At 51.1% G+C, this 25,104-nt stretch overlaps 4 protein-coding genes and 1 long non-coding RNA gene across 20 annotated transcripts; 3 read left to right on the top strand and 2 right to left on the bottom strand.

Moving 5' to 3' along the window:
• Positions 1 to 2,213: 2,213 nt before the first annotated feature.
• On the bottom strand, positions 2,214 to 7,107 carry LOC125982297 (replication protein A 70 kDa DNA-binding subunit). Of its 2 annotated transcripts, XM_049742753.2 has the most exons (16): positions 6,951 to 7,107; positions 6,510 to 6,557; positions 6,358 to 6,439; positions 6,179 to 6,284; positions 6,027 to 6,112; positions 5,837 to 5,920; positions 5,203 to 5,686; positions 5,014 to 5,116; positions 4,666 to 4,927; positions 4,447 to 4,583; positions 4,217 to 4,365; positions 3,928 to 4,057; positions 3,667 to 3,843; positions 3,492 to 3,599; positions 3,320 to 3,406; positions 2,214 to 3,197 (listed from the first exon to the last, which is right to left on the bottom strand). In XM_049742753.2, exons 1-16 carry the CDS (start codon positions 6,981 to 6,983, stop codon positions 3,063 to 3,065), a joined length of 2,211 nt encoding a protein of 736 aa, XP_049598710.1. In that variant the 5' UTR covers positions 6,984 to 7,107; the 3' UTR covers positions 2,214 to 3,062. The 2 variants fall into 2 exon arrangements, with proteins under 2 accessions (XP_049598710.1, XP_049598712.1); XM_049742755.2 differs by lacking the exon at positions 6,510 to 6,557 and having other exon boundaries at positions 6,951 to 7,095.
• Positions 7,108 to 7,143: 36 nt separating this feature from the next.
• med31 (mediator complex subunit 31) lies at positions 7,144 to 8,249 on the top strand. The gene is made up of 4 exons (XM_049742993.1): positions 7,144 to 7,338; positions 7,569 to 7,643; positions 7,723 to 7,819; positions 7,924 to 8,249. Exons 1-4 carry the CDS (start codon positions 7,329 to 7,331, stop codon positions 8,138 to 8,140), a joined length of 399 nt encoding a protein of 132 aa, XP_049598950.1. The 5' UTR covers positions 7,144 to 7,328; the 3' UTR covers positions 8,141 to 8,249.
• A 341-nt stretch (positions 8,250 to 8,590) lies between these two features.
• On the bottom strand, positions 8,591 to 11,820 carry si:dkey-5g14.1 (lysosomal proton-coupled steroid conjugate and bile acid symporter SLC46A3). 5 transcript variants are annotated; one of them, XM_049742845.2, is made up of 7 exons: positions 11,657 to 11,755; positions 11,441 to 11,593; positions 10,987 to 11,202; positions 9,570 to 10,443; positions 9,405 to 9,488; positions 9,177 to 9,333; positions 8,591 to 8,730 (listed from the first exon to the last, which is right to left on the bottom strand). In XM_049742845.2, the coding sequence occupies exons 3-7, from the start codon at positions 11,179 to 11,181 to the stop codon at positions 8,607 to 8,609; spliced, it is 1,434 nt and encodes a 477-aa protein (XP_049598802.1). In that variant the 5' UTR covers positions 11,182 to 11,202; positions 11,441 to 11,593; positions 11,657 to 11,755; the 3' UTR covers positions 8,591 to 8,606. The 5 variants fall into 5 exon arrangements, with proteins under 5 accessions (XP_049598802.1, XP_049598800.1, XP_049598801.1 ...); XM_049742843.2 differs by having other exon boundaries at positions 11,430 to 11,593; XM_049742844.2 differs by having other exon boundaries at positions 11,430 to 11,501; positions 11,657 to 11,747.
• Positions 10,925 to 25,010, top strand: synj1 (synaptojanin 1). 11 transcript variants are annotated; one of them, XM_049742711.2, is made up of 31 exons: positions 12,025 to 12,408; positions 13,036 to 13,193; positions 13,262 to 13,348; positions 13,481 to 13,748; positions 13,818 to 14,043; positions 14,166 to 14,249; positions 14,419 to 14,496; positions 15,198 to 15,259; positions 15,530 to 15,626; positions 15,700 to 15,875; positions 15,957 to 16,038; positions 16,140 to 16,292; positions 16,762 to 16,927; positions 17,028 to 17,051; positions 17,321 to 17,512; positions 17,587 to 17,671; positions 17,767 to 17,907; positions 17,989 to 18,181; positions 18,241 to 18,399; positions 18,526 to 18,682; positions 18,878 to 19,001; positions 19,066 to 19,278; positions 19,408 to 19,486; positions 19,560 to 19,899; positions 21,377 to 21,505; positions 21,651 to 21,686; positions 21,879 to 21,931; positions 22,047 to 22,221; positions 22,296 to 22,495; positions 22,619 to 22,642; positions 22,827 to 22,974. In XM_049742711.2, the coding sequence occupies exons 2-30, from the start codon at positions 13,070 to 13,072 to the stop codon at positions 22,637 to 22,639; spliced, it is 3,924 nt and encodes a 1,307-aa protein (XP_049598668.1). In that variant the 5' UTR covers positions 12,025 to 12,408; positions 13,036 to 13,069; the 3' UTR covers positions 22,640 to 22,642; positions 22,827 to 22,974. The 11 variants fall into 11 exon arrangements, with proteins under 11 accessions (XP_068509171.1, XP_049598668.1, XP_049598659.1 ...); XM_049742701.2 differs by lacking the exon at positions 22,619 to 22,642 and having other exon boundaries at positions 12,030 to 12,266; positions 12,342 to 12,408; positions 22,827 to 25,010; XM_068653070.1 differs by lacking the exons at positions 12,025 to 12,408; positions 22,619 to 22,642 and adding an exon at positions 10,925 to 11,055 and having other exon boundaries at positions 22,827 to 25,010.
• Positions 19,906 to 21,239, top strand: LOC125982448 (uncharacterized). The gene is made up of 2 exons (XR_007486387.1): positions 19,906 to 20,966; positions 21,039 to 21,239. It is a non-coding gene; the product is annotated as an uncharacterized lncRNA (long non-coding RNA).
• Positions 25,011 to 25,104: the final 94 nt, after the last annotated feature.

Genomic DNA, 25,104 nt, shown 5'->3' on the forward strand with positions numbered 1-25,104 from the left:
AGACAAAAGGATGCTCTTGAGCAGCACTGGCGGAGCTAGGAGGTGGGGAGGCAGGGGCACTGCCACCCCTTGAAATAATTTAAATTTCAGTGAGTTTGAGAGGATGAACTCACGTTCCAACATGAAATTGGGTAGACATCTCAACCATGAGTAGACCCTGCAGAAAATCTCAAGAAGCTAAAACTTGGTAGGCAGCATTATAAGTCTCGAGAAGCCAAACACGCTCCAAAATTAGACTGCAGTGATTTATTTTGGATGCAGGGCCATAAAACACACAAGCTGGGAGAAGTCAGTTCCATAAGAAGATAGCTTTCATGTTCTTTCCATGCGCTTCCTCACAGGGCCGCCGCTCGCCCGGCCTCCGCATTTCCTCACAGGGCCGCCGCCGCCGCACTTTTACGTTTGTAAATGCGTCACATGTGTCCGCATGGACACTTGCCACGAATTTGCAATTTCTCAACACCAGGGTAAGTAGCAGCAGATGGCGAAGGCCCGGCACATTTGGCGGCGGCGGCCCCCCCACAGCGACACACGCAAATATGTCCCGTCGTAAAATAAAATATGACCACACGCCGACGGTCCCTGATTACGTCTTTCTCACTGCAGCTGCCGGGGCAAAAGCGATTAAAGTTGGAATTTGTGAGCTCTGCATGTGGGGAGCGTGAAGAAGCATCTTGGCGGCATCTTCGATTATCTGGTCTACTGCATTTTTCACAGAGCGGCAGACAGCGTAGCAAGCCGACACTTTTTTTCACCCAACTTTGCTGCCATGGTCAAATACTTTAAATTTCAATCTAGTAATAAAAGTCCCCAAAGAATCCAGGGAACTCTCCAGTTTGTTGCGGATGGACAAAATGGCTGACAATGCTAGATTGGAACACAGAACCTGCAAGTCCCAAACTTTTCTCCACCGATACTGGCAGCTGCAAGCGCCTGGAGAATTCAACCCCCTCTCCCTCCTCCTCGTGAACACGCAGATGACAGGCACACCTTTCCTGTGCGGCAGGATGGGACGCCGCCAAGTCAGGAAGGAATGGTCGCTCAATCAAAGCTTCCGTTCTCAGAGAGAGGAGGAAAAAACAGCGCGGAAGCTTCTTGCAAGGTTGCCACTGGCGGATGGTGTACCTAATAAAGTGTCTGTCGGTTCTTATCAAGCAGGATTGCAAGACTGAGGACTTCCTCGGAGCACCTCCGGGTCAAAAATCCATTCAGGGCTCTCACGTCAGTCAGCAGCTTATGAGCGCGCTTCCTTGGGTCGCGGCCTCAAAGCTGTGACGGTAGCGAGTACGACCAAACAGGAAGTGGGCTCGATGGAGAACTTCCTGGATGGCCCGTTTGACGGCCACCTTTTGCCACGGGAGCTTCCTCAACGCGACTGTGCGTGCACGTCCTGCCCTTCCCTCCCACCTGCTTCCTGGTGGGAAAGTCAGACGTGACTTGGCGTCACGGATGAGACGCTGATTGGCCAGTCCATATTTCCAACCAATTACCAGACTGCCCTATGTGCGCGTGCGTGTAAGCCTGCTAATTAACTTGACGAGCTCCTTCAAGAACGCAGAGGAAGTGGTGGTGAGGTATAATCTTGTAATCCAACAAGTGCGATAAAATAGTCACAAGGTAAGTCAAAAATCAAAGTCACGCATTTCATTTGGAAGAGCATGACTTCCCAGACACACACTTGGTAATGGCCGTGCAGAAAACAAGACACAACTTTCCAGCATGTGATGCCGAGCGCGTTAAATGAGGTTAAGTCAGCGATAAAACGGCGAGACGCAGCGGAGCCGACAGGTATTTGAAAAAGCAGGACACGCTTGAAGCCGATTGGCTGCTTGCGTCAACCCCACGTCGCCACAGTTTTTTTTTTTTTTTTGCGGCCTTGCACAGAAATAGTGGTCGGAGCTCCTTGATTGCAGACCTCGGTCCTTCGTGGCCGTTCTGATGTGGACAGCCGGCTAAATCGGCATAGGAGGCAGAATTTATGATGTCACTCTGCAAATGTTTTGTTGGATCAGGATTTAATAAAATGGAGGATGAGTCATGTTTGTTTGTTCCAAAAAGTTGATGTGAGCTCACCCGTCTTGCTTTTGTTCGCAATTCACCGTCTTTCTCCCCTGGCATCTTCACATGTCTGCATTATACTGCCCCCTTGTGGCTGAGGCGTGAAAGGCGTGTGTCCCCCCCCCCACAATAAAAAAATCCGGAGGAAACAAGCGTAAGATTTTTCCTCCAACTCAACCATCACTTTTATTTTGTGGGCTAAATTTGCCGACAAAGTACACAGAGATGAAAAGTTTGCTGAAGTACAGTAACCCAAAATAGTTTACACATGGAGCATTGATTATTTTTATGATTTTAGTGTGTGCGCACACGTTTTTGCCAAACTCCAGGAAACATCCTGGCACCATGATGACTTTTCCAGGTGCAGGGAAGTCGGCGGTGCCAGAGGAACTTAGCTGCTGCTTTTCCATCTGGACATGTCCGCGGACATTTTTCAAACACTTCAGACACGAGCCAAGAGTAAGTCCCCAAGACCGGTTCCAGGTCTGCGGGACAGATGGACTGGCGATTTTACAAGTACTACTTGTGTACTACTTTAGTGTGTACTCAGCGCACACACACGCAGGCAAATGTTTTTCTAAGGCTGAGTAGAGCAAGCAAAAGTTTGAAAGAAAAGAGCTAGCTAAGCAATTTTTCAGCCGCTGGTTGCGTTGCTGGCAAGTTCAAGTCGGGCCGTCGTGAAGTTTCCAGATAGGAGCTGCCCATCGCAAAGAAAAAACTGCACAAAATGTTGGGGTCTCACTTCCTCGCTCATTGGACCACCCCAGAAGCACGATCGGGTAGCGTCGAGTCCGGCGCCGAGCAAGACGGACCCGGGGTACCTAGCCACCGTACGCGGCTTTGAGGAAACACCTTTAACGACTCCGCCATCTTCTCGGATTGGTGCTAACAAAAAGGCATCTGCGAGGAAACGGTGCTGAGTGGCTCTGCATCGACAGCTCGGCAAAGAAAGTTGACGCATTTTTCAAAAGAAGAATCGTGAAAAAAGAAAACCGTGCTGGCGGCTAGGCGTCGTCGTCAATTGGCGGGGCTGGAGCGCGACTTGCTAGCTCGCGGATGGCGTTCAGTAGCCTACGGCTGTGCTGCCGCTGGTCGGCGGGGAGGACCTCCATCACCGTCACCTTCATGCGGGACTCGTCCTGAATCAAAAGCACAAGTCAAGCCAAGAGTTTTGCTGATTTGTGATTTTAAAAACACACGGGTCAGCGGATCGCCGTGGCAACCCTCATGGAAATCAGCCCAACGACAATCGTGCGCTTACATTGAAATTCTCCAACTTGACTCTGTTCCTGAAGACGTACGTGCTGAAGTAGATTTTCTCGAAAACTTTGTCAAAGGCGTTCTCATCCTGACACCCAAGAGAACACAAGTGAGTTTGCAGTGTTATGCTAACATCGCTAATGCTAACACAGCTAAACAACCGAGCTTGTTACCGTGTCCTTCAGATGTCCCAATTCCTCGGCGCTGATCCCCAGCAAGGTCTCGGCCGTCTCCTGGAAGCACGTGGCCCACATGTTGTCCCCAAAGTCGGCCAGGTTCACCTACAGGATGACGAGGTTTTCACAAGAGGAGAGCAAATCCAATTCGAGAGAAAAGAAGAGCACTCACAGAGAGCATAAAACGGTAGTTGAAGTTGGGGTAGTCCTTGCCGCATTTATCACAGTGGTAGCGTCCGTCGTCCTGCTCGTGAACTTTCTTGAAGCAGGAGCCTTCCGGGCAGGCCCGGTACAGGCAGTTCTCCTTGCGGCAAAACACCACCGTCGCCACGCAGCTGAAGTAATCCGCCTGCGAGAAGAGAAGAAGAAAAAAACATCGGATTAAAACTCGGCAACCACCAAGCAACAACTAATCATGACGACGCCCTTGGACCTTTTCACCGTGTCCCAGCTGCTCTGTCTTGATGTCCCTCAGTGTCTTCCAGTTGGTTCTGAAATCACCGCTCGTGGAGTACCCCTCCGTCAAGGACTGACTGCAGAGGGCGTGGCCAACTTGGTTGTACCTGCAGAACAAATGTTTTGTCGTGGTACACTTGCCTATTCAAGCGGACGAGCTACCAAAGGTCTTATGAGGAACCTCAAGGATCCGTCACAGGCCCTCAGTTTTTCCGGCAAATTGTTTTTTGGACTTTTGAGAGGTGTTTGCGTGATTGGGAACTCACCAGGCTCTCAAGGCAAAGGCCTCGGGGATGTCGGGGTTGACAATCAGCGTGGAGTTTAAGAACACCATCAGCGAGTGGCCGCCGAAGGTCGACACGCGAGCCCCTCTGACGGCCACCACCGGGTGACCGGAAGCGTTAAACTTCTCAGCCTGCGGACGCCATGTTGGTAACCACGACGACTTGCGGGCTGCCGTTTTTATTTAGCGACACGGAATTTGTGTCCGGTTTACCTGGTCCCCCCACAGCGTGAGCATCACCATCTTGCCGCTGGAGTCGGTTAACATCAGCGCCCTCTTGCTGAGCTGCTTGCCGGCCTTGGTGGTGATCAGGGAGACGTCCTCGGCCTCCTCGCACACACCGATCACGTCTGGCCGGTCAAATGAGATGCATCAAATGAAGAACGTTGCAACGGTAGAGCAGAGAAATGCAACGGGAAGCTCAATCGTCACCGACGACGGCGTCGGGATCTTTGGTCTCCAACTGCGAGATGGGCACGAATTGGAAGAGCAGGTTGGGCACGCCGCAGTCGTCGTCACAGGGCACGATGCGCGAGCTGGCGCTCAGCGTAATCTCGTAGTCGTTCTTCAGCGAGGTGAACTTCTTGTTGGCCAACTTCACCGTGCCTTTGGAGATCAGGTAGACCTTGTCTTGCTCCACCAGTGAGAAAAACTGGTCCACTTCTTCATTGAAGGCCACAATCTTGATTTCTTCCTGCGCACAACCAAGGCCACGCCACGCTACTTTAATACAAACCTGTAAGGAAAGTCTACACGTGTCTGCTTTTTGATCTTACTCACAGTCTCGTCCACAACCTCGAAGTTGAAGACCTTGCCCTCCCGTCTGGAGTTGCTCCAGTTTCGGATATCCGACTTGTTGATCACTCGGGCTCTGATGGTCCAACTGGAGGCCAAAGACGATTGTTAAAAAAAAAAAAAAATGATGCGGACAACCAGCCAATGGATTTCTCGCTTCAAGCATCAACTCACTTGCTGAGGTACGGGTGGAGTTGGTATATTGGGGTCACTCTGGTGGGACTCTTGGAGGGACTGGACGAGGGGGACGCCATCCCAGACCCCTTCATTGGCGAAGGAGTCATGGGGGAGGTCATCCTGGGGGATGCCATCCCGTGCGCCTTCATGGGGGAGGCCTGCATGGGGGACGCCATCCCAGGCGACTTCATGGGGGACGCCATCCTGGGGGACGCCATCCCAGGCGACTTCATGGGGGACGCCATCCTGGGGGACGCCATCCCGTGCGCCTTCATGGGTGAGGCCTGCATGGGGGATGCCATCCCAGGTGCCTTCATGGGTGAGGCCTGCATGGGGGACGCCATCCCAGGCGCCTTCATGGGTGAGACCTGCATGGGGGACGCCATCCCAGGCGCCTTCATGGGTGAGGCCTGCATAGGGGACGCCATCCAGGGGGCAGGTGCCTTCATGGGGGAAGTCTTCATGGCATAGTTTCCACCACCTTGGTAAAGGAGGGAAGCACTTCATTCATTCATAATAGCGCTGCAGGATTTTGACAGTGGACTAACTAAAACCGCCAAACTCATCGTCATTTTCCGCCATCTAGAAGCAACGGTGGATTTCGTGCGATGTGAAAAGAGCCACGATTTACCGCTGGGGCCGCATCCGGAGGGTCCTGGAATTTCATCAGACCTAGAAGTGCTCGGTTCTGCCTGCTGCTGGTCTGGGGTTTGATCTGCGGAGCAAACCAATCCAACTGGGTAAGCTCTACCATCCACTTGAATCCATTCTGTGGATTTTTGTCAAATAAAATCATGCATTTTGTTAAATTTTTACCTCACCGGTTAACTGTGCAGGATTGCCGATCCTCCCTCCCGTCTCGGCGGCGGTCTGCAATACGCCCATGTCCAACACCACCACGACACGACTGCCACGCAACCAACACACATGCATGAATGCACACACTCACAACAAACAACACACTTAAACTCACCGGCTGGACAATTGGGAGAAGATGGTCTTCTTGAGCACGCACACGCAGTTTGGCTCCAGGAGCTCGGATTCCCTCAGGTGGTTCAAGTGCGTCGCCAGGAGGAAGCCTACTCAGATAAGCACACGAACGCAAATCACGTGGGACGTCGGACCACGACACGTGAGCTGATAAACACTCACAGGACAAACTGCGCTTGCCGTCGCTCAGGTTCAGGCGGTACCTGTTGAGGCCTTGTTTGCCTGCCGGGTACTCACGGATGTTCTGGGATGAAAAAGTAAGCAAAACTGAGAACCACATTTCTTTCATTCAATTTTTAATTGTATTGACTTACTATAACCTGCAGAACTGGACTTTGCACCACTGACCCATTGAACAGGGACTAATAAAAAAGGAAGTCACAGGTAAAAAAAAAATAAATAAATAAAAATAAGACGTGACACAACCAAGTGCCGCTTTCGACCAGCCACGTTAATAAGATTATGGAAATATACTACACAGGTTTTTCAAAACATAGTGGAAAACATTTATCCTCACGTGCAACGTGGAAAAGATGACGTCACAAGCAAAACTTCAATGGAGGAAATTGGTTTGTGATTAAAAAGCGTCCAGTTCGTTCAAAGACAACATTTCAAATTTAGACATAAATGACACGCCGGACATGCAAATGACTAAAAAGTATAGTATGACGAAGTTCATTGCTGTCGTCGCGTAAATAGGAGTATTAACATTTTGTGGTTAATGGCTTATTTGTCCGGTTCGCGATCAGCTTTACCTCAATAGCCCCTTGCGTGAGTTTGACGCTCATGTTTTCACAAGAATCTTCGCAAATATTCAAGAAGTTTTGATTCAAGATCGTTCATCAAAACTTGCAGCCTCCAGAAGGCGATTTATGGGCGGGGTTAAATGACCGGATATGTTGTATTTATGCCTTCACAACAAAACAAGTCAATGGAGTTTTATTTTGTAAGTCAAGCGTCAACGTCACTCTTCATTTCCGGCAAACATGGCTGACACGGTTGTGTTTTCTTTCGGCTGAACTACACTAAGCAACAAACGGACGCTTTTCGACACGTTCTCTTTCTATAATATACTTTTCTCGGCGGACGAAAGAAGCGTCTTTTCTCTCTTCATTTTACAACTGAGAGCAATCATGGAAACAGGTAAACCAGCTTTAAATGTTTCACCGAGCTTCCATCGTGCTAACAAGCTAAAGCTACATTATATACAAAGTAGATACTCCCATTCCTTTTCTTCGTGTTATGTTGTTATTGATCATATTGATATGATTTAAACGTCGTTACAAGTCATTTTTGATAGATTCTTCACAATCTCGTCATACACCAATTGCTAGCATCCCAAAAGAATAACGTGTGTGTACGCGTACGTGCAGAGGAGCAAGCTCGGACCCGCTTCCAGTCAGAGTTGGAGTTCATTCAGTGTTTGGCCAACCCAAACTATCTCAACTGTAAGTGTGTGCCTTCATATTGCTAACAACATATTATTGTTACATATTGTTATTAATAGTACACTCTGTGTGTGTGTAGTCCTGGCTCAGAGGGGCTTCCTCAGGGAGAAACCCTTCATCAATTACCTCAAGTATTTGTTGTACTGGAAGGAGCCCGACTACGCCAAGTTTCTCAAGTAAGACCGCCAAAGTGCTAAGAATGACTGCTCAGGAGTTAGACATCTCCAAATGATGCATCAAGTGGTTGACGGTTTTTCTCGCTCTCTCGGCGTACGTTTAGGTACCCCCACTGCCTGCACATGCTGGAGCTGCTGCAGTACGAGCACTTCCGTAAGGAGCTGGTGAACGCGCAGTGCGCCAAGTTCATCGACGAACAGCAGCTGCTACACTGGCAGCACTACTCCAGGAAGCGAACGCGGCTGCAGCAGGCGCTTGCCGAGCAACCGCCGCCACAGCAACAGCCGCCGCCGCAGCACGTCAACGCTGCCGCCAAATGACTGCTGTTTGTTTTTGCCAGAAAAAAAATGCAAAAAAATAAATGTCCCTGTTTTGTTGAAGAAATCTGGATTTTCTGTTCTGTGTACATGGATTAAAATGTTGATCTTATGACTGCAAACTCATTCTTTGGGGCACAGGACCAAACTTCCCAAAGAGATGTTGATGTTCCCAGACTTTCCGTTAGACCTGCAGCTTCCTGTCTCATTAGGACGTGCAGCGCCACCTAGAGGACTACTGTCATTACTACAACATCTGCCCACACGTTGGGGTAAGTGAAGTAATTGTTAAATTGGCTCTGGATTCATGGTGCCCTCTTCAAGGCCATTTTAGATGTTTCCACAGAGACCTCTAGTGGTGGTTGAAAAAAACTTATATTTAAAAACTGACATATCACACACACACACACACATTTTTTTTTTAAAAGGACATTTTCAGATGTTTTTTTACCCCCCCCCCCCGTGTTTTTCAGTTTAGCAGCGGGTCGCAGTCGCTGTCATCCTGAGGCGCGTCCTTGTCCGCTTGGGGACGCTCGTCTTCGTTCAGCGTCTCATCCTCGACGGCCACGTCCACTCCCATCGCGCACACCACGCTGGAAAGACGAAAACTTTTTTTACGGCAAGTCTCATTTTCCCACGAGTTTAATGAGTTCCAGGCTAAGGTTAGCTATTCGGTTTAAATCCCATTCTTGATATTTTACGATAAATGATCACCAGACTTGAAGTGTCATGGACTCTGATCGGAAAACACACAAGACACACACGAATTCACTTCAGATGGTGCATGACTTTACAAGTACTACTTGTGTACTACTTTTGTGCGCACTCAACGCGCACGTGTTTTTTCTAAGGTAGAGTGCAACGACCGAAGTGCACATTTGCACAAAAAGAGTTTGCTGAGCACTTTTTTTCAGCCCCTCGTTGTGCGGCTAGCAAGTTCAAGTTGTGAAATTTCCTGTCAGATAAGAGATGGTGAGGGGGCTCCTGCACAAAAGTATCCACTTTGGGGTCTCACTCACTCCCTCCCTCACTGGCTCACCCCAGAAGCATGGTCGGGATGGCGCAGAGTCCGGCACCGAGCAAGAAGACAAACCCGGGGTACAGAGCCACCGTGGCAGCGTAGGCGGTATTGAAGACGGCCGCCGACACGTTGGATGTCAGGACCTCCGCGAAGGAGAGCAAGGCAAACAAGGCACCTGCATAGGAAGGGGGGAAAAAAATTGAATATTTTGAAGCAAACAAGCGGCAGAGCATCGCGGTCGCTCACCCTGCTCGGACTTGGAGATGATTTTTGACATCATGGATCGCAGCACTGAGAAGGGCATGATGGACAGCAACATGGGAAGCCTCGCTGAGGACGCATTAGCAAGCATTCATCTGGTGACACCTCGCTCTTTGGCCGAAAGTCGACCGCTTGTTAGAGATATCTCACCTAGAAACATCATCAAAGTGGTTTTGGAAAAGGCCACCATGGTCATGCCCGCCGCCAAAGAAAGGATGCCCATAAGCACCACAAGCAGCTGCGGGACACCGCAGTAGGTGAACGCGGCCACGCCCACGAAGCTGAACAGGAAGACGGTGGTGGACAACGCCGCGCCGTAGCCAATGAGAATCTCGCTCCAGCACAGCGGCTCCTTGAGCTCGTACAGCACTATTAAGGAGAAGCTGCCCACTGAGGTGAAGGACAAGCTGGTGAAGACGGACACCAGGAGGAGGAGCAGCGTGCGCCGCTTGGGAGCGGCCCTCGCGAACATCCTGTAGATTGCGAAGAACATGTGCTCCACGGTGGCCCACCCGCTGACACCGCCCGAGTCCGCCCGCGTCACCGTCTCCTCCAGGATGAAGATGGTGTAAAGCAGGACCAGGAACTGGCAGATGGCCGAAGTTAGGAAGGGCCCGTCGAAGCCCGCTGCCCTCAGGTAGTAGCCCGTGGACAGCGCGGCCACGCCTGACAGCAACCCGATCATCATGTCCAGCCCGGCGATACGCAGCGTCATCCGCCGGCCGTCCCCTCCGCCGCTCAAGTCGGCCACGTAGGCGAAGCAACCGCCCAGGAAGGTGCCCAAACCCCCGAAGAGGGAAGACAGCAGCGAGGCGCCCACCAACAGGTAGACGTTGAGCCGCAAGAAGGACACCAGCAGCAGGGACAGCGTGTAGAGCAGTGTGCCCACCAGTGGCAGGATAATGGCCACCTTCCGCCCCGCCCGGTCACTGTACGCCACCAGCAGGAGGGTGACCAGCAAAGACGGCGCAGCCGAAAGGATTTGGGAGTACAGCGAGAACAGGGAAGCCTGCTCCTGCACTTTCTGGACACACACAGAAACATAGCAAACTGTCAACAAAGTTCAGGTCACTCAGTGTTCACCCCGCCCCAAAGTCTGCTAGCTAGCTCGAGGCTAGCGCATCATGGGAAGCGTCATAGACCGAGCAAGGAATACACAAAGACATATAACTAAATAGTTTGAGTTTCTCTGACTGATAATAATACTTCAGCGTAGTGAGGATTCCGGACTGTCTCGTTTGTTTCTGTCCATATGTCTATTTTGAGCAACTGAAGTTTCTTTCCCCCCCCTCTTCTGAACATTTGGAGCTTTGAATACAATTGGGACAAGTTTCTCTGCATGCCAGATGATATGACCAAAGCAGAAGTAAAAACGAGACAAGCGAAAATAAACCTCCACGCACCTGGCCCGGTTCCTAACTTAAGCACTGTGGAAACTCAAGTCAGGCGACCTCATTTGCACACAAAAGCTGCACCAAAATACACATCAGTCAGCTGCAGTAATATTTGACTGTTGCGAGCACTTTGCTTGTGCTTCCCGCAGATTCTCGGACGGCCGGCGACTCACCTGGAAGTAGTCGGTCTGGTTGTCGCTGGTGTTGGCGGCAGCGCACGCGGACGTGTTGTTCGAAACGGGGTACGTGGTGTTGGTCAGCTCCTGCCATAGGCGGCGGTACACATACTGCGTCACCAGAGGGTACGTCAGGTACGTGGAGAAGGCGTACAACGCCACCACGGGCTCCACCAGGTAGAGACCCTTCATCCTGAGCAGTCTTTAGCGCTCCTACCAAAAATAAAATGCAAAGCAGTGATGAGCATGCACAAAAATTTCATCTCCAATTGCCAAGGTCGTTTTGGAATATTTTGAATAATTAGAAAAAGCACACTGCGTCTAGCAATAAGATATTTAACATCTTTAACAGCCATACTTTTTAAACCGATCAATGTCTATTACTATCCGTAGATTCTTTTGTTCAAATGGAATAATTTTTACTAACAACCACCACTTGCCTTCCAATTACCAGTAAGTCTCGGTTCCTCAATTTCGAAAGCTGTCACTCCGATATAATGTTTCTCTGACTTCTTGAAAAAAAAAAACAACAATCTTCCCTTTACTGTACAGTTCACATTGAAAGTTGCGTGCATCAGGAAAAAGGTCCACGTTCGTCTCAAGGCTGCAATGATTAGAAGAAAATAACATTTCACCACGTCTTGCACAATGGTCGCTTGCATCTTACCCGATTAACATGCAGTTATAATCATCTTCGTCTCCGATCTGACCAAGGTGTGAAGCCGGTCATTTCTCTTATCGTTGTCACGATCGGTCGTGTTGTGAAACGATTAAGCCCCGCCTACCTTCAAATACGATTGGACGGCTTTGCCTCCAAAGGTCCGCTGCCATTGGATTCTGTAGATTGTTATTTAAAAAATGAAAATATTATTATATTCTATATTTATGTATGAGTTATATTTTAGTGGTGTCTTATGTTTGTCGAGTTGTGCGGTCAAAGTAATCAACACTCTCCCCACCTCTAAATCCGTTTGGACAGTCCGTCCCTGAAAGTCCGCTGCTATTGGCTAGTGGAACTGTCAATCATAAAAACAAGTTCGATGAGTGCGTTCATACTTTCTCGTATTTAGTACATTAAAGTGTGTATTTATGAATTTTATATGGAGCTGTAATATTATTTGAGTGAAATATTCATACGTGTATATTACAGTTGTTTCGCTCAACCGCGCCCCTCTCGGAGCTAGCGTAGTCTGGCGTTGGAATGTACCATTGTGTCAACACAGCGGGAAGGATTTTTTTGTTGTGACAGCGGAGTCGCAACCCGGCGGTGAGACTCGGTAAGGCGACCAAAGCCACCTTTCGCTTTACCTGCCGATTTATCTAATCATTCTTTACTGTGACACCAATGGAAGTGGCGTCGTTGGAACTACCTTAGACATTTTCCCGAATGTCCACTGCGTGAGCAGACTGATTGTTTAGGTAAATACCGGTTTGACGCAGCCATTCACGTTAGGACGGAAAGCTAGCGAATCAGCGATTAGGGCTAGCGAGCTAAAGCTAACGCGGCTAAAATGATTCGCCAATCCATGAATTTAATATTGTTGTAAATATTTTATAAAGTAACCCCAATAAATTAACATTCACAAGGCTGTAACGTTAGCTCAGCATGTGTGGTCTTTTATTTTTGTTTTTGAATAAAAGTCGTGACTGTCCGTGTGTGCCAACCGGCCTCATCGCTTTGCCTTTAATCTGGATACGGTCTAATGGCCCCTTAAAGGACGATTGATTATTCTGCCGATTTAATTCATGCCATTCTTGTATAAAGACACACAAGGTGACGGATATGGCGAATTATGATTGCGAAATCCTCATCCGCAATGAGGAAATCAGTCGGATGCATCAATGGACTAGTGGGTAGCTCATCTGCCTCACAGTTTTGAGGTTTCAATCTGGGTGACGGCCTTCCAGTATGATGTCTGCATGTCCTCTTGGTACTTAAAAAAATGTCTACGATAGACATGGATGCATGGAGACATCCCATTTACTCAAATGATCAATGTGGTGATTGGGAGAATAATCAATTTTGACCTTGCTATCTTTCTGAAGTCCCACTTGTAGGTCATTGCATCCGGCGTCAACAATGGCCTTCAGCAAAGGTTATCGTGTCTACCACAAGCTGGACCCGCCCCCCTACAGCGTGATCGTGGAGACGCGCGCTCGGGACGAGTGCCTCATGTTCGAATCCGGTGCCGTCGCCGTCCTCTGTAAGGAATCCTCTTTTGCGACTCCCATCCAGGTTGCTGGCTCACGTTTTGGCCCTTTTTATCTTCAGCTGCGGCTGAGAAGGAGGCCATTAAGAACACGTATTCCAAGATAGTGGACGCCTACGGGATCTTGGGCGTCCTCCGCCTCAACCTGGGTGAGCCACACGCACAAAACAGAGTCACTTGATGACATGGACAATGGTGACTTGACTTAGGCTTAAGACTTGTGAGTTTTTACAGTTATGAGGTTTCACGCTCATTCTCAAAGTTCTTCTACTGCCCGGCAGGCGACTCCATGCTCCACAGCCTAGTGCTAGTGACGGGCTGCAGCTCGGTGGGCAAAGTGCAGGAGTCTGAAGTGTTCCGGGTGACGCAGACGGACTTTGTGTCGCTGAAGAACGACCCCGGAGATGAGGAACGCATCGGCGAGGTGCGCAAGGTGCTCAACTCGGGTCACTTCTACTTTGCCTGGTCCGCCTCGGGCGTCGGCATGGACTTGAGCCTCAACGCGCGCCGCCGCATCCTGGAGGACACCACAGACAATCGCTTCTTCTGGTACGAGCGCTGACACTTCACTTGTTTGATGTGGACGCCTCATCTTCTCACGCCGGCCTTTGCTCGTAGGAACCAGTCGCTGCACCTGCACCTGAAGCATTACGGCGTCAACTGCGACGACTGGCTGCTGCGGCTGATGTGCGGCGGTGTGGAGATCCGCACGATCTACGCCGGCCACAAGCAGGCCAAGGCGTGCATCTTCTCCCGCCTCAGCTCTGAGCGGGCCGGCACGCGCTTCAACGTGCGCGGCACCAACGACGACGGGCAGGTGGCCAACTTTGTGGAGACCGAGCAGGTGAGAATCTCCAAATGAATCATCTCTCTCTCAAGAGCAGTTTGACGCGCTCGTCTATTTGGGCGGCGTGGCTGTTCCTTCGTGTCATGCCAACCCCCCGTTTGTGTCCTTTTGTGGGACAGGCCATCTTCCTTGATGACAGAGTATCGTCGTTCATCCAGATCCGCGGCTCCATTCCACTCTTTTGGGAACAGCCGGGGATCCAGGTAAGGCGGCGAGCAAATCCGCTCAGTCGGTCAGCCGCGCAAACGAGGCCGACGCCCGTCTCGGCCGTTAAGGACGACGAGCCTTTCGCTTTGGAGCGTCGCGTTCCACGTCCGGCGCGGCGGCCGAGCGTTGTCGTTTAACCCATCTCCGTCTTGGTGCTGTGTTCAGAAAAAGACCCTTAAGGGGGTTATGTTGTACCTGAACGACAATCGGCAACCCAATCGACGCCAAGGCAAACCCCACTTGGTATAAGGCTCCGTCTTGCCTTTTGTGCTGGTCTTGGTTTTTGGGCTTACTCACTCTTCCGAGCATCTGTGCGTTGTCACGCCAGGACCAAAACGGGCATGTCGACACAGAACGCGACTCCAATGCCACACGGGTTTTCCCCACCTAAGATGGTCTCGGCGTGACATCGCACAGATGGCCTCTTCGGACTCACTGTTGGTGGGTAAAGGGCATTTCTGTTTTCCTCAGCTCCCCGACATCTTTGGTCAGGTGAGAGCCTGGTTTGAAAACGACCCCCCCCCCTCCTTCTTCTGACTGCTTCCTCCATTTTCATTTGTTAGTCTGCGGTCGGCCATGCGCGGCAAACACCGGACGGACCGGGAAGGAGAACCGCTTTGACGCTTTTAGAATCTTGTCAACGCTTCCTGCTTTTGAGGTCTTTTCTTGCTGTCGCGCTCCTGCCGGCTCCCTCCACCAATGTCGCCTACCGCAAACTAGAGTCGTTTCCGGAGAGCATGTCATCAAGAAAGCCCGCACGTGACCGAGTAAAAGGAAGGAAGGAAACAGTCCTTGGTGGAGGTGGCCGAAGTGGAGTCGGGTGAGGCTTAGGTGCCTTCCCCTAATGTCCCGGTGCCCCTCGCCACGTTCAAGGTCTTTGTGCAAATCTGTTCACTCGGCCGCCGTGTGCTAATGTGCGTCTTTCGCCGTGTTTGCCCCTTCAGGTCGGCTCTCACCGCGTCAAACTCTCCCGAGGATTTGAAGCCAACGCGCCAGCCTTTGAAAGGTACTTGCGACTCTCCCGGGAAGGCATCCTACAAGTCGTCACGGTCCGTCGGCGGCCATTTTGCGCTCGGCCGCACGCTCATTCTCAAGATGGCTGTCCCTAAACTCCACACCGCACCTTGCGCGGTCGCAGTCCTTATCAATTTTTTCTGGTTGCTCTCTCGGGCCGGTGCAGCAGCAGTGATGATGAAGCAGAACCAGAAGACAATGACAAAGAGAAAATGCTTTTGTCAGTCAATTTTTCCAAAAGTTTTACTTTGATGTTTTCCAGACACTTCACCGCCTTGAAGAGGTTGTACGGCAAGCAAGTGATCATCAATCTCCTCGGCAGTAAGGAAGGAGAACACATGCTCAGCAAAGCCTTTCAGGTGACAGCACACTCGAGTTAGGCGTAACTCGGCGGACGCCAAATCGGTAAACTTCTGTTTTGTCTCCTCGCAGAGTCACCTGAAGGCTTCGGAGCACGCGGCGTGGGTCAAGATGGTCAACTTCGACTACCACCAGAACGTGCGCGGCGGCAAAGCCGACAAGCTGCACAGCGTGCTCAAGCCGCAGCTTAGCAAGTTCCTGGACGACTGCGGCTTCTTCTACTACTCGGGAGAGATGGGCATCACCAGGTCACCCACACTTCGAGAGGCTTCAGTGCCTCCCCCAAATAACACATAGCAACACTTAGCATATATATTTTTTATATATAGGAGCCAAGGTGGCACCATCAGGACCAACTGCCTGGACTGTTTGGACAGAACCAACAGCGTGCAAGCCTTCTTTGCCTTGGAGGTAAATATTAGCAATGTGACTCGTGACAATTTCTTTTTGTGTTTCTCCATAACGACACTTTTTTTTCAGATATTGACGAAAAAGTGCATTTCGCCTTTCAGGTGCTGCCCAAGCAACTGGAGGAAATGGGCTTAACGGAGAAGCCTCAGCTGGTGGCCCGCTTCCAGGAGGTGTTCCGGACCATGTGGTCAGCCAACGGTGACTCGGTCAGCAAGATCTACGCCGGCACCGGCGCTCTAGACGGCAAGGCCAAGGTGGCGCACCTGCACAACGCTCGTACACGCGTGCGTTTCCGCGCAATCTCGCTTAACTCTGCTGTGTGTCGTTTCTTTTTGCCGCCTTCCGCAACGCTCTGCACGTGCGGTAAGTTCCCGATTGAGCCCTCCCGTCTTTCGAAATGCCCCGTTTTTGGTCTTTGTGGTGGGATGGGATGAGCAGCTTTTCTTCTTCTGTGGTTTTTAGTTGATTTGAGGAATCCTTTCTTTCCTCCCGCTGAGGACTTCTGAACCATTTCAACATGCTTCTTTTATGGCACATTTTTCCAACCACATCCATTTTACAATTTGACGCAAATTCTCCTTCACAAAAAGTGGACTTGTTTGATTTCACTTGTATGGTTGGAAAATCACGACTCAAAAAGCGGCGAGTCAAGCCCATGGTCCCACACGGGCGAGAAAACAGCAGATGGCGCCAAATAACCTGCCGTGGTCTCCTCACCTCCAGGCAAGCAAGTTGAAAGACGGCGCTCGCTCGGTGACCAGGACCATCCAGAACAACTTCTTTGACAGCTCCAAGCAGGAAGCCATCGACATCCTGCGACTGGGCTCCACGCTCAACAGCGACCTAGCCGACAAGGCGCGGGCCTTGCTCACCACTTCCAGCCTCTACGGTGAGTCCCACCACCGCATCCTTTTCCGCTTGGCCTTGCCGCCACAACTTTGCTCTAATCTGACATTCTCTTCCTTCTCCCCACGCTGCGCTTTCGTTAGTCACTGAGCCCGTCTTGCAGTCAGGTATGCTACCTGAGCGCCCCTCGAGTGAATCATTTCATGCGTGCTGAATGTTTCAAGGAGTCATATTTTGCCCCCCCCCCCCAAACACACCCCCTTCCATTTTTTCTTTGCGTTGAAAGTGTTGTGTTGAAGGTGGCCGCATTTCCCATAATTTGTGTTTTCGTGTCATTTCTTTTGAGTTTCTTCCTTAATGTCCACTACAAGATCGAAGGTGCAGTCCGAGACGTGTGTGGAAAATAGTATTTTAACCCAACCCCCTTTTTGCACAGCCTCGCCCCGGGTGCTACTAGGGATGTGCCGGAACCACCACAAGTACACGCGGCCCAAGCCGATCCGAGTGTGCGTGGGCACGTGGAACGTCAACGGCGGCAAGCAGTTCCGCAGCATCGCTTTCCGCAACCAGACGCTCAACGACTGGCTGCTGGACGCCCCCAAGATCGCCGGCCACCCCGAGTTCCAAGGTTACTCGGCCACCTCGGGGTCATTCTCACCTCTCGCTAGAATTATCACCAACTGTTCTATCTTCTCTTTCCAGACAGCAAAGCCAACCCGGTCGACATCTTTGCCATCGGCTTTGAGGAAATGGTGGAGCTGAACGCCGGAAACATCGTCAGCGCCAGGTACGCCCCGCCGCACCAAATAAGGAGGCCACATTTTTTGGACACTCAGATGCGGCCTCATCGTTGCTCTCGCGTTGTCACCCATGTTCCGGCAGCACCACCAACCAGAAGCTGTGGGCCGCCGAGTTGCAGAAGAACATCTCGCGGGACCACAAGTATGTGCTGCTGGCTTCCGAGCAGCTGGTGGGCGTGTGCTTGTTCGTGTTCATCCGCCCCCAGCACGCCCCCTTCATCAGGTAGACACATTTTCAATCTCCATTCCGAAATCGAAGCCATGATCCACGACTCTGAGGTTTTCCCCTTTGCCTGTCGCACAGGGACGTGGCAGTGGACACGGTGAAAACGGGCATGGGCGGCGCCACGGGCAACAAAGGGGGCGTGGCCATCCGCCTGCTCTTCCACACCACCAGCATCTGCTTCGTGTGCTCGCATTTTGCCGCGGGACAATCACAAGTCAAGGAAAGGAACGACGACTATAACGAGATCACGCGCAGGCTCAGCTTCCCCATGGTGAGAACGCCCGTAAAAACCCGTCCAAGCACACCTTCTTCCTTCCTCTCCTCCTCCAGGGACGCCTGCTCTACTCTCACGACTACGTTTTCTGGTGCGGCGACTTCAACTACCGCATCAACCTGCCCAATGAGGAGGTGAAGGATCTGATCAGGCAACAGAACTGGGATGCGCTGACCGCTGGCGACCAGCTCTTTGACCAGAAGAACGCCGGACTGGTACAGTCCATTCTTGACATTCAAATCGTTTATCATACTTATTTTCGTGTCAATATCCAAAATCAATTGCCTAAAATGGTTTTAATTGAGTATTACAATATTCACCGAGGCCTATTTGTGGCGCAGGTGTTCCGGGGATTCATCGAGGGCAAACTGGACTTTGCGCCCACGTACAAGTACGACCTTTTCTCGGAGGACTACGACACCAGCGAGAAGTGCCGCACGCCAGCCTGGACCGATCGGATCCTGTGGAAGCGCAGGAAGTGGAACTTTGACAAAACAGGTAGCCGGTCCGCAAGCATCCAGCCAATCGACGGCAATTGTGAGTCCTAGGAAAAAAAAAATTGAAAAACAAAAACCTGACTCACACTTGCAAAAATAGAAGAAAAATGTCTTTTAAGTTTGGACTTTGTTCTAAATGACGAACACATTTTCACAAAAGTTTTCAACTACGACGATTAACCTTATTTGTTTGTAGCTGAGGAGATGAACGTGGTTGGCGCTTCGACGTCAGGCGAGAACGAGGACGACCCGGATTGCCCCTGGAGCCCCGGGACCCTCAAGTACTACGGCAGGGCTGAGCTCAAGACCTCGGACCACAGGTGACTGCACTCTAAAACACGAGGTCTTCTTTAGATCATGAAGATAATAATGACGGGTTTGCAGGCCGGTGGTGGCCATCGTGGATGTGGATGTCCTGGAGGTGGACCCGGAGGCCCGGCACCAGGTCTACAAAGACGTTATCGCCCTGCAGGGACCCCCAGACGGCACGGTCTTGGTGTCGCTGTGCTCGTCCGGACCCGACGACTACTTTGACGACGCGCTCATCGACGAGCTGCTCGACAAGTTTGCCAGCTTCGGCGAGGTCATCCTCATCAGGTGAGCCCTTAGTCGTCCAGAATGACAAATCGAATGAAACTTTCTCTGATTCATTCCTTCTTTTCAAGTGAGTCATTTGAGTCACTCACAAGATGGCTGGCATGGTTGTCATGAGAGTTTCTGTTTTAGATTTGTTGAAGAGAAGATGTGGGTGACGTTCCTGGACGGTTACTCCGCTCTGGCCGCTTTGTCTCTCAGCGCATCCACTGTAAGTTTCTCAACTTCTTCTTTAGTGACACAAAATAGATGTGAAGTTCTGAGAACGTGACTCCAATGGGTAGGTTCTTGGCAAGATGCTCGACATCCGCCTGAAGAGCCCCGGCTGGATTAAGAGCCTGGAGGAGGAGATGAGCGTGGAGCGCATCTGCGGCAGCATCCCCACCTCGGCTAGCTCCACCCTGCTGGCCGAAGACGCCGACATGGGCGACGACGACTACGACATGGAGGGCGACGTGGACGAGGAGGTGGAGGCGGTCCTTCCGCAGCACCTGCAACCGTCCGCCGACTCGGCGTCGGGCTCCTCTCCGATGACCTCCCCGCGAGGCAGCCCCTGCGCCTCCCCCACCCACGGCGAGGCCGGCAGGCCCGGACGCACCGCTCAACCGGCCCGACCCTCACAAGGTAAGCTAGGAGGAGGAAGCAAAATCACGAGGCATTGCTCTGATCAATCTTTTGCTTTGATTTGTCAGCAAAAACATGAGTTGTTTCTTGCCACTCAAAAGTTGATGTTTACCAGTTAATCAAAACAACTTTAAAGCTTTGCCTTTAATCTCCGTAGCGTCATGCTAACACAAAGGTGCAGGCTAACAATTAGTATCCACCTAGCCGTGTCATAACGCGTTAAGCGATGGATAATTTGACTCTCGTAGACGGTCAATTCATTTAATTAGTTCATTAAATTAATTCTATTAATTTAACAATACTCGCAGGCGTATATTTTAACCACTAATATTACCGCAGGTAACTTATTGTAGTCGTGAAAGTCGTCTTTGTTCGTAGCGTCGCTTTACAGAACACGCGGCAAAACAGCCACAAGAATACAATCGGGACTTTGCCCTCACTTTTCACGATGTTGGCTTCAACATGTCTCATCCTTAAGATTGTTAGCGCCCTATTTTTCGAGATAAAACATAACAACTATTTCACATGCGTGCGGCACCCTCGGCTGGGAAGACAGCCCGATTATTGGCGAGACAGACGGGATAGTTCTGAACGCACAGGGGCCTCGACCTTGGACGAGAGGGGCGTGTGGTGTGCATGAAATAGGCTAAAGTCACACGATGAGGTCGTGAACTCTGAAGGACGCCGCCGCCACCAGGATGTAATCGACGGCCGGACAAGCAAAACCCGGATGACCACCACAAGTAAGCTCTTTTTATTTCATTTTATCTTCTGAGATGTGTAACTACGTTAGCAAGGGCCAGCTAGCGAGCATTCTTTACTTTTAAATGCGTCAAAATAATTGTTAACAGCTTGTTAGTTCGAGATCGCCTGTGTGATGAACGGTTAGCTAACAAGTTGTGTCACAAGGCCGTTTGTGAACTCACATAGCAAATGATGCCACAAGACTTTGTAGTTTATATGATGGGACAAATACCAAAGGATGACATTTCACCAGTAAAGCGCGGTAGGCTTCCATACCGGTAGATACTCTTAAGCTCAAGCCAAGTAGCTCACGGACGCCGCCGGTACGTCGCGTGCCATCGAACGGTCGTATGCTGGGTCGTCACGGCTCATTTGTCTTTTGTCTTTCATTCCAGGTTGTCAGCCGAACCGAAAGCTCGTCTTCACAAAGCGCCAACAATGCATCAACCGGTGCACCAAAGGTGGAAGACGTGCATGCAAAGTGCGCTTCGACATGGTCTGTGCCTGCTTTGGAGAAAAAAAAAAAAAAAATCCTCGTCAATTGTCACCGTTTTGTGATTTCCTGCTCGTGTTGAATAAATTCTTACTCCATCAAAGTCACGGTTGGTCTGGACTATTGTCCCGTCACATGTTGAAAGGAGAATATTTTATGAGTTCATTTTGGGCTTTCGGGGTGCAAGTCAGCGATGGAATGACTTCAACACATGCTAACGTTCTCCTTTTTTCCTTTCAGGCCCTCCTGCAGACCTGCAGCCCGGCGCGCCGTCATCCCAAGGCTTGGAGCCCAGGCGTGCGCCCCCTCCCCGACCCAACGCGCCCCCCGTGAGACCCACGCCGCCCCAGCGCCCGCCGCCCCCCTCAGGTAGCATCTTAGGCTCATTCATTCGCCCAGCCAAAACAAAATGGCCGTTAGCGGGATGACTTTGATTATGCTATCGGTCGTTATTGGAGGGGGAGGGAGGGACTGTGTGACAATTGTGTCTTTTGGTTTCCGTTGTGCGGCAAAGGATCAAAAAGCCCGGCTCTCCCTCGGTCCGTCGCAGGTGAGTGGCGCAAAGCGGCGGTCCTCAAACTGGCCTCGGCAAAAGAATTGACAAGCACCTCCGGTTTTGGCGCTTGGTCAAGTACAAGATAAGATTATCTTGAGAAGATAACTTTAGCATCTGCGGCGCAACACGATTTGTTGTCCTTCCGAGGCGAGCTTGACTTGCTTTGTTTTGTGTGAACGCTTTCAGGTCGAGGCCAGGCAACCGCAGGACCCCCCGCAGCGGCGGGTTCCTCCAGGCCGGTAGGTTCCCGCCTCAACCACTCCGAAAGCGACGATACGAGTTAGCAGGAAGATAGCAATGGCTAATTTTTCTCATATCGATGAGACTTGTGCCGCACTTGTGGTTTCTCACCAGAATCTTCCCCCTCGAGCCGGCGTGATCAGCGTGGCTCCGCAGTCTCGTGCCTCTCCTCTGCCCCACCCCGGCGCTCCCCGCCCCACCTCCGACGTGCACCCGGGGGCCCCTCGAGTCAACGCTGACACCCATCCCGGGGCGCCTCGACCCACCAAACCGTCTGATCTTCCTCTAGGTGCGAGCCTGGTTTTGTTGCTATGGCGCCTGCCGTTCTAAGCGAAAACTCACTTTTGTGTGGCCTCCCTCCAGCGGGTCCCGCGGTGGCCCCTGCGGCGAGACCGTCGGCACAGCCCCAGCCCACCGGCCCGACCCAGTCTCAGCTGCCTCCCCCCATGCAGCCCACGCACGCCGCCCCGCCGCAGACGCTGGCCTCTCCTAAGCCACCGCCCCGTTCCCGATCTCATCATGGTCTGCCGCCGGACGCCGCCAAGGGCGACTCGGCCCCCAAGGTTGGTGACCTTTCCTTTTTTTCGGCCTCTGAGAAAAAGGAGCTGCTAGCCTCTCTCTTCTGCCAAGCTTAATGTCTTCTTCTGGCTTTTGTCTCTTGACTCGTTTGTCCTTTCTCTCACAAGCCGGACAAGCCTTCGGGGTGACAGGTACTTGATGTCTATCAATGCATCTGCACGTCCCCTCCTCTTTTTTGTTATGTCCTCCTTAGGTTTCCTTTCTGTGTGCTTTCATAGGTGTTAGGATTGTCTTTTTGTCAGATTTCATTCATCTGTGCTAGTGCTTCATGTGCTTGTTGCGGATTGCCATTGATGATTTTTATTTTTGTCTCAGACCAACGGAGTGAATGGCGTCCAATCCAAGCCCAAGGGCCCGGACGCCCTCGACTTCCTGATCCCTTCCCGATCCCTGAACCGCGGCGTCTCCCTGCGGAGTCCGCCCTCCGTCCCCGCCTCCTTATCGTCCTTGATGTCCGCCGGCCTCCTCCCGCCGCCGCCCGCTATGCCCCGCAGCCGCTCGCAAGAGACCCTGCGCGCCTCCCCAAACCTTTTGGCCGCCGAGCCGCTCCCCGCCCGGCCCTGCAGCACCAACCCGTTTTATGGTCAGCACGATTGGGTGCCGCCCGTCCGCGCCACAGTTGGCCCGCAGCGCCTCTCTCGGGGCGCGTCCCCGATCACGCTCTCTTCGGCCACGCAACCCGTCCTGCCGCTCCACCGCCAGCCTCCTAATTGGGTCACCTTCAACGACGACTTCCCGGCGACCCCCAGCTCCGCCGCCCTCACCGAACCGGACTGGGTAACTGAAGCTGTGGTCCCGTCGGCCCCTCCCCTCGAATTCGACGTGTTTCCTGAGCCGGACTGGTTAAACCCTTCCCCGGCCTTCCCCGCCCACCAGGCCAAAACTTTGCCCCCTAACACGGCCCTCTTTCCCGAACCCGACTGGTTAAGCTCCATCCCGGGCGTTCTTCCTCCAGTCCCGTCGCGCTCCGACGCCGCTGTCGCCAACCCCCCCAGCGGATCCGGTCCCGGCTGCCTCCTCTTTCCCAACTGAACGCTGATGGAGATGGAGCCATGATAGACGTAGAGAGATGTATACAGTATATTTGTGTGTTTGCGTGAGTATTTAAGACGAGCCGGAACGTGTGCGCCCATTTTAGTCCCTTGATTTAAATGATCCATTTTTAATTTTTTAAATGAGCTGTGGCCCCTCTGCACACTTTTATCAAGGTCAGTTTCTGTGCTTCCCAACATTTACAGCGGTGTCTCGAGATGAGAGATGAATTAGTTGGGCGACCGCGCACATATCGCAAAACACGCATCTTTATCGAAATGAAGGCTAATGCAATCTGTTGTTTCTGATTTTATCTTAAGAGTACTTGGTACAGTCACAACATTCGCTCGCACATAACCTGAAAACGGAGAAACCGCAAGCACAACTTTTTGCAAATGTTTTGTCCTTTTTTTTTTGTTCCATGGTGTTTATTGGCGATTAGCAAAGCAGATAAAAGGCACGTTAGCGCCACCTTATACTGCCCTTCCACTAATCCAAATAAAAATTCATCCAAGCGACGGCTCGTATTGCAAAAGCATCTCGAGGGACCGTTGTATGCTGAAAGAAGGACCTCTCAATCTTCACTTGTCCCTTCTGCCATTTCATGGAAGAGAATTATCTATACATCACCGCCATAGAACATTGATGCGACTATATAACGCCTCTGCGGCTTTTATGACGCGGCATGTCTTGCAGTAGAGCTAAGTCCTGCCCCGCCCGGCATGTTGTGGCACAAAACGTAATACTACGCTGAAAGCACAGCTTCAAATTCTGTGTCCAATATCTGCGCACCTGTCAACACGGGGTCAAAGGTCACGCTGGGCTCGCACCGCCTGTGAATGTACATCCACGGCGCAGTGTGCCTATACGTCAAAAGCGGCAAGCTTTAAAATTCCAGCCAACTAGTGGATGCCTGGTACAAACTGTGGCGTGATGTGTGTGTTTACAGGGTGTTATTTCTGTATGTCATTAGTGTCGTGAGTGTTTGAACCCGCAACTAGAAATTGTCTTCATTCTCCGGCCTCGGTTGGAAATCATGTGAACCAGTTGAGTTTACCGCAAATATGACCAAATTCTGAATCTAAACCATTCGCCACTGGAAAGGCATCACGTGTGTGTGAAGTAGAAAAAAAATATCTATAGAAATATATATCTATAAATATAGGTCCTACTATCCACAAGCCAGCAGCTTATCTCTGTCGCATTTGAGATTTCACATGCCACAATCTGACTTTGTTAGGTCGGGTTCCTCCCTTTCCACTTTAATTAATGGCCGTAATCCATAGTAATAGTAACTGAGTCTGTGCCAGTGGACATTCTATGTATAAAAAAAAAAGCAAAGTCAACATGAAATTCATGTTTATATCCGTAAATATTCCAGATTAAACGTGCAAAACTGTATGCACGTTGATGTATAAAGGCAATTTATGTTGTATGTATAAAAAAAACAATAAAAATGAAACCGAATGGTCTTGGCTTTTATGTTAAATTACATTTATTTAATCTGCAGTTCCTCCATTGGCCTTGGGGTGGCAGTCCAGCAGCGCCGTTCATTTTGACC

This window comes from Syngnathus scovelli, chromosome 15 (genome assembly GCF_024217435.2).
Source record: "Syngnathus scovelli strain Florida chromosome 15, RoL_Ssco_1.2, whole genome shotgun sequence".
Classification (NCBI taxonomy): Eukaryota; Metazoa; Chordata; class Actinopteri; order Syngnathiformes; family Syngnathidae; genus Syngnathus; species Syngnathus scovelli.